Source organism: Rhinoraja longicauda, chromosome 25 (genome assembly GCF_053455715.1).
Source record: "Rhinoraja longicauda isolate Sanriku21f chromosome 25, sRhiLon1.1, whole genome shotgun sequence".
NCBI classification, from domain to species: Eukaryota; Metazoa; Chordata; class Chondrichthyes; order Rajiformes; family Arhynchobatidae; genus Rhinoraja; species Rhinoraja longicauda.
The window spans coordinates 31,316,349-31,329,190 of NC_135977.1; the positions used below are offsets into that span (position 1 = coordinate 31,316,349).

Genomic DNA, 12,842 nt, shown 5'->3' on the forward strand with positions numbered 1-12,842 from the left:
CCCAGCTTCACACAGAGCCCTTGAGCTTCTGAACATTTTGTATACCTATCTTCCAAATATCTAAACTAACCATCCAGACAGCTGACTACAGTGGAACTAAACGTCAGATAGGCCATAATGGGCATCAGATGAGTGATTGCCCATATTGTTTAGTTTAGAGATACAGGACCTTCGGCCCACCAAGTCCGCACTGACCAGTAATCCCTTTTACACTAGCACTATCCTACACACTTGGGACAATTTACAATTATACCAAAGCCAATTAACGTACAAACCTATATGTATTTGGAGTGTGGGAGGAAACCGGAACACCCAGAGAAAACCCACTCGATCATGGGGAGATCATACAAACTCCATTCATACAGCACCTGTAGTTAAGATCGAACCTGGGTCTCTGGCGCTGTCAGGCAGAAACTCTATAGCTGTGCCACCATGCCACCCGACCTATCACTTACTGAATTTTACCAATCCCCTCTCCACATCACTGATAAGCTTTGAATTTAATAATACAACTGAAAGGAAAATGTAGAATGGATCACTGTTAGCTAGGGGAAAGTGACAGGGAGGCATGCAATGTAAAATTTAATTAGGAGGACAGTGAGACTGGTTAGAGTACTAGGATATGGTGGAGAGGATAGGATGGAGAGAGAGAGAGAAAGCAAAGGTAACTTGAAGTTAGAGAAGTCGATATTCATACCGCTGCATTGTTAGCTACCCAAGTGAAATATGTGGTGCTGTTTGAGGTGCCCAATTTGCGTTAGGCTTCACTCTGACAGTGGAGTAGGCCCAGGACAGGAAGGTCAGTATGGGAATGGGAGGGTGGTGGGGTTAAAGCGTTTAGCAACCGGGAGATCAGATAGGTTTAGGAGGACTGAGTAGAGGTGTTCAACGAAATGATCGCTGAGCCTGCACTTGGTGTCGCCGATATATTGGGGTCTATATCTGGAACTGCGGATACAGTAGATGATGTCGGAGGAGGTGCACGTGAACCTCTGCCACACCTGAAAGGATTGTCAGGGTCCTTGGACGGAGTCGAGGGAGAAGTTATAGGGGCAGGTGTTGCAGGCTTGCGGGGGAAACTACCTGGGGAAGGGGTGGTTTGGTTGGGAAGGGATGAGTTAATCAGGAAGTATCACAATCAATATACAGCCAACATTTTTGGGATGCCATTGCATGTGCATTCTGCCTCTTTCTGTCTATAGGCAAATGTTGGTACCATTATTTACAAAATTCTAGTTACCTCTTATGGCCTCTTATGATTACTGTTAATATAAACAGAGAACAATTCTATTCGTTAAGAACAATTTTCTAGCAGCTGTACCCTTTTTAAACTGCATGCAAAATGTGTGGAAGATACTGAGAGGAAAGCATCACGCGCCATCACACGGACTTGTATATTTGCCTTTTGCGCATAGGAACCGCAAGTATAGACCAGAATCAGTACATTGCACCTGCATGAGCCTTTAATTTGGTGGTTCATCCTATGAACCTTCACAAAGATAAACTATAGTCAGAAAATGAAGAGACGAGAAATTCCAACACAAAATGGTGTCTGTCCATTTTCATGATCTGCTTAATTCCTCCAGCACTTTGGTTTTTTCGTTAGTCATTAAGCAGGCAGCTGGTATTGTCTGAAATGTGCGTTTTGTAGTTGGACTTGGAGTTAACAAGTTTTGTTCTTGATTCATGCAAATCAGAATTGTTTTGTTCCACGCAATTCATATTTTCCTATGTGTTCTCCGATATTGCTCACAAATCCATTATTTGTGTTTGTGGAAAAGGAGGAAATATGCAACACTTGTAATTTATCTAACCACTCTTCATAAGAGATTGTCATTATTCTTTTATATGAAGTATTTGACTTGATGGTTGTATTGAATTTCTATCATTTCTGCCATGCCATTATTCAGAAACTAATCTAAGCTGGGCTGAAACTAAATGAGTTTAATGCCTGCTCTAATTTTCCTGAAATTATTCTAATTTATAAGCAGTATTTGGAGACTAATTTTGTGCTTTTTGTACTAGGTCTTTACTGATTTGTTGCCTTTGTGTGATTCTGTCAGAGCAAAGAAAAAGAACAAGCCTCTAAATCTGAAGATACATAATAGTGTTGGCAGCTGTGAGAACATCCCAGCTCAACGTTCTCCTCTTCTCTCAGAACGTTCTTTGCGCTCCTTTTTTGTTGGACACCCATCTTTTCTTCCTTCTACACCTCCGGTTCACACTGAAGCCAATTTCTCATCAAGTAAGTAACAGACATTTTGAAGTGGTCGCGGACCAATGTGAAGTGTATAATAGATCAAAATCGACCTGCTTCATTTTGAAATAACATCATCCTACCATTTTACACACTTTCAGCCCCTTTACTTTTAATCCCATCAGTGCTTTAATGTTATGTTGAATCAGTCATTTGCTTTAGTTCCATGAAAATCCACATCATTAGCTGTGAAAGAGCATTATTGACTCAGTCATGGATCATTTGGAGAAGCTCTATTCAACAGTACTGCATTGGTCTGTTAGGTCCCAGCTTGTGCTGAAAAGTCACAGTGAAGTTACATTCAAGATCTAATAGGGCATTCGTGAGAAAGCTAATGGTACTTAGTGTATCTTAAAAAGCAGATCTTGGTTTTAAGGATCTTGAGGTTTGATTGATCTTTACAAAGCTTGATTTCAAAGTGATATTGTCAGTAAGGGTCCTAATTACAATAAAGTTCTAAAGTCTTCCAGGAAATACAGTAATTAAAAGAAGAGCAATAAGATTTGTTTGACGTTTAAAAAAAAGTTTTTCCAAGTCTGCAGCTATGGAGCCCTCATTTGTGAAAATAATAGTCAAAGGCTGCCACATTTATGCAGCAGGAGAACTTTTACCAAATCATTGATTGGAATGAGCAACGACCATAAATTCTTCAGTGATTTGGAGGCTACGTTCCAGGGGATGTTAAATATATAACGCATCAAAATACCTTTCCTTCGTGGTTTGAAGCTTCCAAGTGTGTACAGAGGGGCTTTCTTTGGCCAATGCTGCTGCTAGGGACATATGGAACAGACATTAGGAGATATTCCAATTATTGGACATAATTGAAAATTGTAAAATATTCCTAATTATAGGATGTTTATTTGAAACCATCACTAACTATTATCAGATAAAATTGAAGAAAATTCACTGATGTAGCCATTCAGCCCCAATATATCCCTCGAATAAATGTGTAAAAAGGAATGCAGATGCTGGTATCAGCTAAAGGTAGATTAAAAGTGCTGGAGTGAGTCAGTGGGTCAGATGGCATCTCTGGAGAAAAAGGATGGGTGATATTTCAAGTCTGAAGAAGGGTCCCGACCCAAAACGTCTCCCATACTTTTTTTACAGAGATGCTGCCAGACCCGCTGAGTTACTCCAGCACTTTGTGTCTATCCTCTGTATATGCCCAAAATAATTTCACCTTCCACCACTTTTGAAGTCCTTCAGGTTAAGTACACATCCAAGTCAAATGTGATGACGGGTTTGCCAAAACCACCTCTTCTACAGTAACTTCCAGGGCCATACTGCCAGCTAGGTGAAAATACATTATTTCATTTTTACTTGAATCTTTCTACAAATGATGTAAATCCTTTGGGTTTGAGCTCTCTCATAAGGAAAATCTGCCTGCCCTTTCTATCCAACAAGACACTCATAATTTTATCCACCTCTATTCAATCTTCTTGCAATCTTCCCTGCACTGAAGATAACTACTCTAACTCATTCAGTATTTCCTCATAGCTGGGACTTTGACTTTGGGCAACATCTTTGTAAATCTTCTCTCTACTCTCGCATGCATAATTACATCTTTCCTGTAATGAAGTGACCAGAATTGCATGTAGTTCTCTGTTACAATGCTCCATAACTTAGCCAATAATAGATAGGACCATGTATGCCTTTATGACCACTTTATTGATGGTCCAACTATCTTTAAAGGATCTGTATACTGTTCCTCCTAGGCATTCACTATCTTCTGATGTATTGTATATGTTCTTGCCTTGTGATACCTCTCCAAATTATCTCACAGTTCATTGATAGATGGATTTAATGGTACCATTTTCCCACCAAAATATTCAAGTCGTCTCCGTAAGTCTACACTTTTCCATGTCAACTACATGTCAACTACATGGCCAATTTTGGATTGTCTGGCAAACTGGGGAAAATGTATTTGATATTATCAGGTTCATTACAAATCACAGCAGATATTAGGCTAAAAATAAAAGTCTGAAGGATGGTTCCAACCCAAAACATCACCTATTCCTTTTCTCCAGAGATGCTCCTTGACCCACTGAGTTATTCCAATATTTTGTGTCTATCTTCAGGCTTGAAACAAACTGGATTTTGGGGTGGGATTTGCATAATCAAGTGGGGAATGTGTGACAGTTATGGAAGAGAACCCTTTCAGTCAAATATCTGCCCTCCATGCTTATCCCCCCCCCCCCCCCCCCCCACCTTCAGTTATTTAGTGGAATGGAATTACTGGGTGAGCCCATACCTCCCTTAATTCTATGGCATTCAGCATATGTGCCTGCATGAAATGTGTATACTTGCACCACATGTTTGTTTTAAATATGTGTAGTGTATTTGAGATTGTTGTTGCATTCATTGCATTAGTTGGATGACTTCTTTCCTCCACAAAGCAGGCCTTGTGAACTTGGCATTCCTAGATGGTTTCCCATCCAAGAATTGACTAAGCCTGAGTCAGTTTAATAGGATACTCTTAGCAAGCCACAACTATACTGATCCAGGGTTACCAACAAGTGTTTTGCACACAATATTGTAACGGCATTCAAACTTGGAGAAATTGATTTCACAGTTTTTATAAATGGCATACAAATGTCAGCAAAGCCTCCACTTTGTTTTAGAAATATAGAAAATAGGCGCAGGAGTAGACCATTCGGCCCTTCTGGCCAGCACCGCCATTCAATATGATCATCCAAAATCAGTACCCCGTTCCTGCTTTCTCCCCATATCCCTCGATTCCATTAGCCCTAAGAGCTATATCTAACTCTCTCTTGAATACTCTTGTTTTAATTGCTTTTTTCTGTTGGCTTGGCTCAAACTTGTTTCTGCCTTCCTTTGATGGTGTGGCAAGATTTTAATTTAAATCAAATATATCATTCCCTCTATGGAATTGACATACCGAGAGTTCCTGGACGAGTGCAAGTACCCACCCCAAGTGACCTTACCCTTCTGTGAATTTAGGAGGAGCTGAGGTTGCTCGACGGAGGTTAATTCCACATTGAATACCATGAATAAGTGGTTTCAAGTGACATTCATTTTCATTGGTTCTTTGTAATTATTGGGGAGACCCCCATGCAAAAGTATAGTAGGTAAAGAATGCACCATACATGGCATGTATGTGCCCATGAATCAGTCAACGTTAACCACTTTTATACATTATCGAGTTGTACAGCACAAAAAAAAGCCCTTAACCAGCCACTGCACTGATTCCATGTACCTGCATTAGGTCTGTACCCTTCTATGCCTTCCCTATTAAAGTGCCTGCCTAAAAGTCTCTTGAATATAATGATTGTATCGAACTCCGTTACCTCCTCTGGCAGCAAGTTCAAATACTCTCTGTGTGAAAAGAGATTTCCTATCACATCCCCTGTTAAACTCCTTCCTCTCACCTTAAACATATACCCTCTTATTGTTGACAGCTCTAGCATGGGAAAAAGGACTCTGATACTCTATCTCTGCCACTTATAATTTTAGATCCATCTATCAGATCACGCTTCAACCTCCTTCACTCTAAGTAAAACAGCCGATCCAATCTCTGGCCATTACTAATATCCTCCAATCCAGGCAAGATCCTGGAGAATCTCCTCCACACTCTCTCCAGTACATCGACATTCTTCCAATAGCCTACCAACCAGAACTGCACTCAATACCGCAAGTATGATCTAACCAGTGTATTGTAAATTTGCAATGTAGCATTCCAAACTTTATATTCTGTGCCTCCATTCTTGTACATTCCAAAAATGAAATCCGTGAATAACATGTAGCAACATAAGGGTCTCGAACCGAAAAGTCACCTATTCCTTTTACTCCAGAGATGCTGCCTGACCCCGCTAAGTTACTCCAACTTTTTGTGTCTATCTTTGGTAGAAACTGGCATCTGCACTTCCTTGTTATTACATTCCGTTTAAACCAGCATCTGCAGTTCCTTCCTAAGCAAAGGTTTTGCTTGGAATGCTGAGCTAAAAGTGTGGGTGATCGCCTAGCTTTTTTCTGAAGAGCACAAGGACTTCATAAATCCCCATTGTATATCCATACATGCTACTGAGTGAATCAATAGCTGTAATTATATCCAGGTATTTCCAACATACAACATAAAATGCTCATAATATCACTGTGACTAATTTAAATTTGCATGATTTATACAGCGGATTGTCCTTGAGGAAGAAATGAGGTGTGAGCAGAATTTTTGTTTGTAGTTATTTCTCCCCAGAAGGAGGATATTGCATAAGTATTACTTTTCCAAGATGTCATGTTGCTGCTTTGTTGAAATTAGTTACTTTGCAAATAGGACTCTGAAATGTTCATGCAAAGGAACTGCAAAAGGCAAAAGGCAGTGAACATTAAGCATTAATTCATTTCACAAAATGCTGGAGTAACTCAGCAGGTCAGGCAGCATCTCGGGAAAAAAGGAATGGGTGGCGTTTCGGGTCGAGACCCTTCTTCAGACTGATGTCGGGGGCGGGACAAAGGAAGGATATAAAGGAAGGATATAGTAATTATTTTAAATTAATTAAGCATTAATTACTCTGGACGGAATATGGCACATGATAGACTCAAAACCATACCAATATGTTCTAATTGATCTGTTGCTACATATCCTGGGAATGTGATTCATCTTGTGGCATCTGTCTCTACTGCATGATATACAGGCTGAGCAATTAATTTTCAGCCAGATGAAGACTTTCGCTTCTGGTGCACTGTATGAACTATGGGCACAGGATATGTTCACAGCGAAGATGCATAGACATTGCATTATAAGTTGTAACTCATAAGAACAGAATTAGGCCATTTGGCCCATCAAGTCTACTCCATCATTCAATCATGGCTGATCTATCTTTCTCTCTCAACCCTGTTCTTCCACCTGCTCCTTTACCCTTCGACAACCTTACTAGTCAAGGACATGCCATTCTCTACTTTGAAAAGTGACTCACAGTGACCCACAGCCTCCACAGCCATCTGTGGCAATGAATTCCTCAGATTCAACACTCTCTGGCTCAAGAAATTCCTCATCATCTCCATTATAAAGATACGTCCTTTCATTCTGAGGCTATGCCCTCTGGTCCTAGACTCTTCAACGAGTGGAAATGATCTCTCCGCATCCAATCTATCCAGGCCTTTCACTATTTGGTAGGTTTCAATCAGATCCTCCCTCATTCTTCTAAACTCCAGTGAGTACAAACCCAGAGCCATCAAACCCTCATCATACATTAGCCCAAACATCCCTAGGATCATTCTCGTAAACCACTTCTCGACTCTCCAATGCCAGCACACCCCTCCTCAGATATGAGGCCCAAAACTTCTCACAATACTCCAAACGCGGTCTGACCAGTGCCTTATAAAGCCTCAGCATCACATCCCTGCTTTTATGTCCTAGTCCTCATGAAATGAATGCTATCATTGCATCTGCCTTCCTTACTATCGATTCAACCTGGTATATTAACCTTTTGGGAATCCTGCACCAGCACTCCCAAGTCCCTTTGCACCACTTATTTCTGAATCCTCTCCCCATTTGGAAAATAGTCTATGCCTTTATTCCTACTAGCAAAGTGCATGACCACACACTTTGCTATTCCATCTGCCACTTGTTTGCCCACTCTCCCAACCTGTTCAAGTCCTTCTGCAGACTCTTTGCTTCCTCTACACTACCTGCCCCCCCCCCCCCCACCTATCTTCATATAATCTGCAAACTCGGCCACAAAGCCACCAATTCCATCATTCAAATCATTAATATACAATTTGAAGAGCAGCTGACCCGACCCCGACCCCTGTGGAACACCACTAGTTACCGGCAGTCAACTAGAAAAAGCTCCCTTTATTGCCACTCTTTGCCTTCTGTCATTCAGCCAACCTTCTATCCATGTTAGTATCTTCCCTCTATTACCCTGGACGTTCATCTTGTTTTACCAGCCTCATGTGCAGCACCTTATCAAAGGCCGCCTGAAAATTTAAGAAGGGACATTTTCCTCTGGTTGTTCCATATAATGCAGCCTGCATGACAGTTTCATGCTGATTGTTTATAAATATAATGACTGGGTCATCCAGCCCATGGTTCACTATGGACCAATGTCAATCTTGGTCAAACTTGCCAATAAAGTGGGACTGTTGTAATATAGTGAATTGCAAAAATATCAGCTGTTAGTCATGTCCTCATTCCTCTCTCCAGACCTTGACTCTACAATGCAACATCAGGTTGTTTCTCCCACACTGTCACAGATGCATTTCCTCAAGGGATCTTCCCTCCACAACTTCTGAGCCAGTTGTGCTCCAGCCCCGCACTGCCCTCGTTTACTTTCTGCCCAAGATCCACACGTAGAATTGTCTGGGTAATCTATTGTTTCTGACTCCCCTGATGGGTTAAAACAGTGGATCATGCAGCATCCTTTTAGCTAAGAAAAATATAAAGTTAATGTCTAAAGTTCATTCTGCACAAAACACAACCTGTAATTAGTGGCAATGTCCACCTTGATGTCCCAAATGAATTTGTGAAAAAAATTTGAAGCAGCACCGTGGCATTTAGCACACTGTCAAAGGGGTTGTATAGAGCACACAGCTACTACACCAATGAACGAGCTTCTGGCTACTGTGTGTTGGGGCTGGAAGATTGGTGCATGTTAGGTCCCAATAGATTTTCTTTTGATAAAGGCTGCAGTCAATGAAGGGGACTCCAGTGTAGTTAATGTTTGAATAATGATGCCATCTATACGTAATCGCAGTGTGAGTGTGAGATACTCTGTGTGAATCATCTGTGTGACAGTACAGATTGTTTAATTGTCATTTATTTCCTGAACCTTGTGGGACAAAACAGCTAGTTCTTTTTGAGAATGAACAAACGCTTTAATTTTCTCGGAGGCTCCAGTATTTGCTGGCAGTCAAAGTAATGTGCATTACATGACATCACAAGCCGCCCTGGACAAATCTGCCAAGGTGAATCATGCCTGGAAGTGCATGGGTCACTAATTAAGTTCAAAATGATCACTTGCACAATCAATGGGGAAAAACAGCTCATAACCTCAATAGTTCCGATTTCCAGGCAAACATGTTATAAGTAAGAACATGGGAAATGGGGATGGGAGCATAGAACCAAAGAGAAGAAGGTTGTGAAAGAAGGTTGATGATGCAAAGGATGGTTAAAACTTAGACAAACAGGTTCGGTGGAAGCATAATTAGAAAATTAAAGTTGTACCTAACAATTGCTTTCTGATAAATTGCCATTGGTTGTGATTTGAAATGAATGTTGAATCTGAAGTTTTGAGAAGTGTAAACACATCTAAATATTATATTTTGATAATTTTCAAGAGCAGGGACATATGGGGTATATCTTCACAAGAGGTATTCTGACGAGCACGGTGATTTTGGAACTTAATGGGATAAAAGAGTTTTAATTGGAGACACTTCTATGATAAATAAGGACGTCACGTTAACACCAATACACTTCGACTGGACCTCGCCTGGAGATCTGTGAAAAATCTTGGACACAACACTACAGGAGGCATGTCAATACTGTTTAATGGAATGAGATTGGAGAAGCTGGGATTGTTCTCCTTTGACCAGGGAAGGTTAAATGAAAAATCAGTACTTTAAAATTATCCTGGTTTCTGATTGATTAAATAGAGAAAAGTTTAAGATAGTGTGCAAAATAACTAGGGCGGAAATGAGGAGTTTTCCGATACAGATGGTTGTTGATGGTTGTTGAGATTCAATAACGACCATCTCAAAGGATGGTGGAATCGGATTCCATAAGTAATATTAAAAAGCAATTGGACATATATGTGAAAACGATTACTTTCTAGATTATGGAGAAAACAAACGAGCATGGATCTAAGAAAAGACAGGCATTTCAGTACATCCCTAAAGAATCTCTACAGAATGATTAATGAAATTTGGAGTTTCTAAAAAAGCATGCTAAGTCCAGGTACCTGCTATGCAGTTCCATACCAAGAGCAGGAATAATTTGCTGTTGTTCAGTTCTGGTCCACTTTCCTGGGTGTGACACATGAACTGATGCTGACTGACCTGCTGAGTGTTTAGCATTTTCTGTTTTTATTGCAGATTTCTAGCAACTGTAGGCTTTGATTTTCATTCAGTTTCTAATCATGTTGAAATGTGCTGGTTGTTTAAAAGACAGGAATGTGATGATAGCCCTGCACGTATATCAACTCGGATTCTTTGTTTCATCTATTTTAATCTGCCAGTAAAATAAACTCAAGTAGATTGAAAAAGTAGATGTTTTCCTGGGCGATTTGTCTATCTTGTTTATCAGATGCTAATGAAGACAAATTCAAACAGCTGCTGTGGCCTACAGAAGCATAATGATTTCATCGGTCTAACAGACCCTGACAACATTACCTAACTGCTGGACTCTCTCAGTAATCTTGATCCAATTTGAACCATCATTTACCAGATGTGTTTATTGATGCATGTTGGATCATTTGAGGCCCAATGTTTCTAACTTTGATTAAGACTATTGCTATCTTTTAAATGTGAATCCCTGCTGGAGTCTTTTTTCATTGTCGTATCCATGAAACCACTGACTGGATATTTTAAACTGCACAACAAATAACTTTCATCCCCATGTTCAAAAATAACATGATGTAAAACTGGTAAACAGCAAAGTGATTCATTTTTAAATTGAATTTTCTATTAGAACAGGAAGCACTTTTCTGAGTGCTATCTGACAATCTTGATCTCACCGTCTCCATCACAGGAGATAGACTATCGACTGAAGTCTATTATAAACCTACTGACTCCTACAACTATCTAGACTACACTTCTTCCCACCATGCTTCCTGCAAAGACACTATCCCCTACTCCCAATTCCTCCATCTACACCACATCTGCACCCAAGATGAGGTGTTCTATACCAGGACATCCGAGATGTCCTCATTCTTCCATCACAGATGAGGCCCGCACACGTGTCTCCTCGGTATCCCCTTGCTTCCCCTACCCCTAGTCGCAACAGGGACAGAGTCCCCCTAGTCTTTATCTCTCATCACATCAGCCATCACATACAACACATAATCCTCCGACATATTTGTCACCTCCAAGGGATTCCACCTCTAGTCACATCTCCCCATCTCCACCTCTTTTCGCCTTACACAGAGACCGTTCCCTCCGCAAACTCCCTGGTTAACTCATCCCTTCCCACCCAAACCATCCCCTCCCCAGGTACCTTCCCCTGCAAACGTAGGAGATGCAACATCTGTCCCTATACCTCCTCCCTCAAATCTATCCAGGGACCCTAACAGTCCTTATAGGTTAAGCAGAGGTTCACTTGCACCTCCTCTAACCTCATTTACTGTATCCATTGTTCAAGGTGTGGACTCTTATACATCGGCGAGACCAAACGTAGACTGGGCGGTCATTTTGCTGAACACCTTCGCTCAGTTCGCCTGAATCTACCTGATAGCCCAGTTGCCAAACACTTTAATTCCCCTTCCCATTCCCACACTGACCTTTCTACCTGGGCCTCCTCCATTGGCAGAGTGAGGCCAAATGCAAGTTGGAGGAATAGCACCTCATATTTCGCTTAGGCAGCTTACAACCTAGCGGTATGAAAATTGATTTCTCTAACTTCAAGAAACACTTGCATCCCCTCTCTTTTCGTAGTTGTCTTGTTGAGTCTCATTGTCTGTAATTCGTTTTCACCTAGCCCACAGCTAACAATGGACTGTTTCGTTTATCATCGTTACTTTTTTGCATATCTTTCATTCATTTGTTCTATATCTCTCTACATCATCGTCTGTAACTGTCCTTTTCCTTTCTCCTGACTCTCAGCCTGAAGAAGGGTCTTGACCCGAAATGTCACCTATTCCTTTTTTCCAGAGATGCTGTCTGACCCGCTGAGTTACTCCAGCTTTTTGTGTCTATTTTGTGCTATCTGACCTGTGTTTCTCCATGCATTTTCTGTTTTCATTTTGCTTTGGAAATTTCAGCAAGAAACTGGATATATTTTTCAAGCAGGCAGCAGGATGTATAATTCTCAAAATATTTATCCTGATTGCAGTCGCAGTGAAGATGTCACAACATGAAGGTTGTTGTAATCTGCTGAGATTTCTTGAAACTTTCTCTGCACAACAGTAACAGTAAGAGCACAGTGTTTTATAGGGCAGGTGGAAGGAATTAAAATCAAGGAAGCCATCTCCACTGAAAAGTTTATGGACCGTATCTTGTTTGGAGCGTATGATAGGAGGCAAGTTACAGGCAACACTGAGAAAGTGGAACAATTGCTTTTCACAATGAATACTGCACGGTTATGGAGAAAGAAACTGACAAACCGTGGAATATTGAATCTATATTTTACAGAAATGGAGGTCCAATCTCTCCAAATACCAGCAGGCTGCACCCCACTTTCTGATAACTTAACATGACTGCAGTAAAATTATTCTCTTGAACGTTTTCAATGTTTTTTTATTTATGTCTTGTTGGGTGTTTTGAAAGTTTGATAGTAATCGTTAAATGTGAATGGAAAGTGTGTAAAGCTACATAGGAATGTTTGAAGGAAAAAGGTGCCTTGAAATTTCAGACGAGATTGCATCACCACCATGCAATCCCGCAGAGACTCATCCATTATTTCAATATGCTTCCT

The 12,842-nt window shown here is 40.7% G+C and overlaps 1 protein-coding gene across 1 annotated transcript in view; it reads left to right on the forward strand.

Moving 5' to 3' along the window:
• The window catches only part of ksr2 (kinase suppressor of ras 2), a 365,578-nt gene that overhangs the window by 182,682 nt on the left and 170,054 nt on the right, over positions 1-12,842 (forward strand). Inside the window, exon 5 of the mRNA XM_078421757.1 lies at positions 2,064-2,245. Coding sequence (XP_078277883.1) covers positions 2,064-2,245 — 182 coding nt within the window. The remainder of the gene's footprint in view (positions 1-2,063; positions 2,246-12,842) is intronic.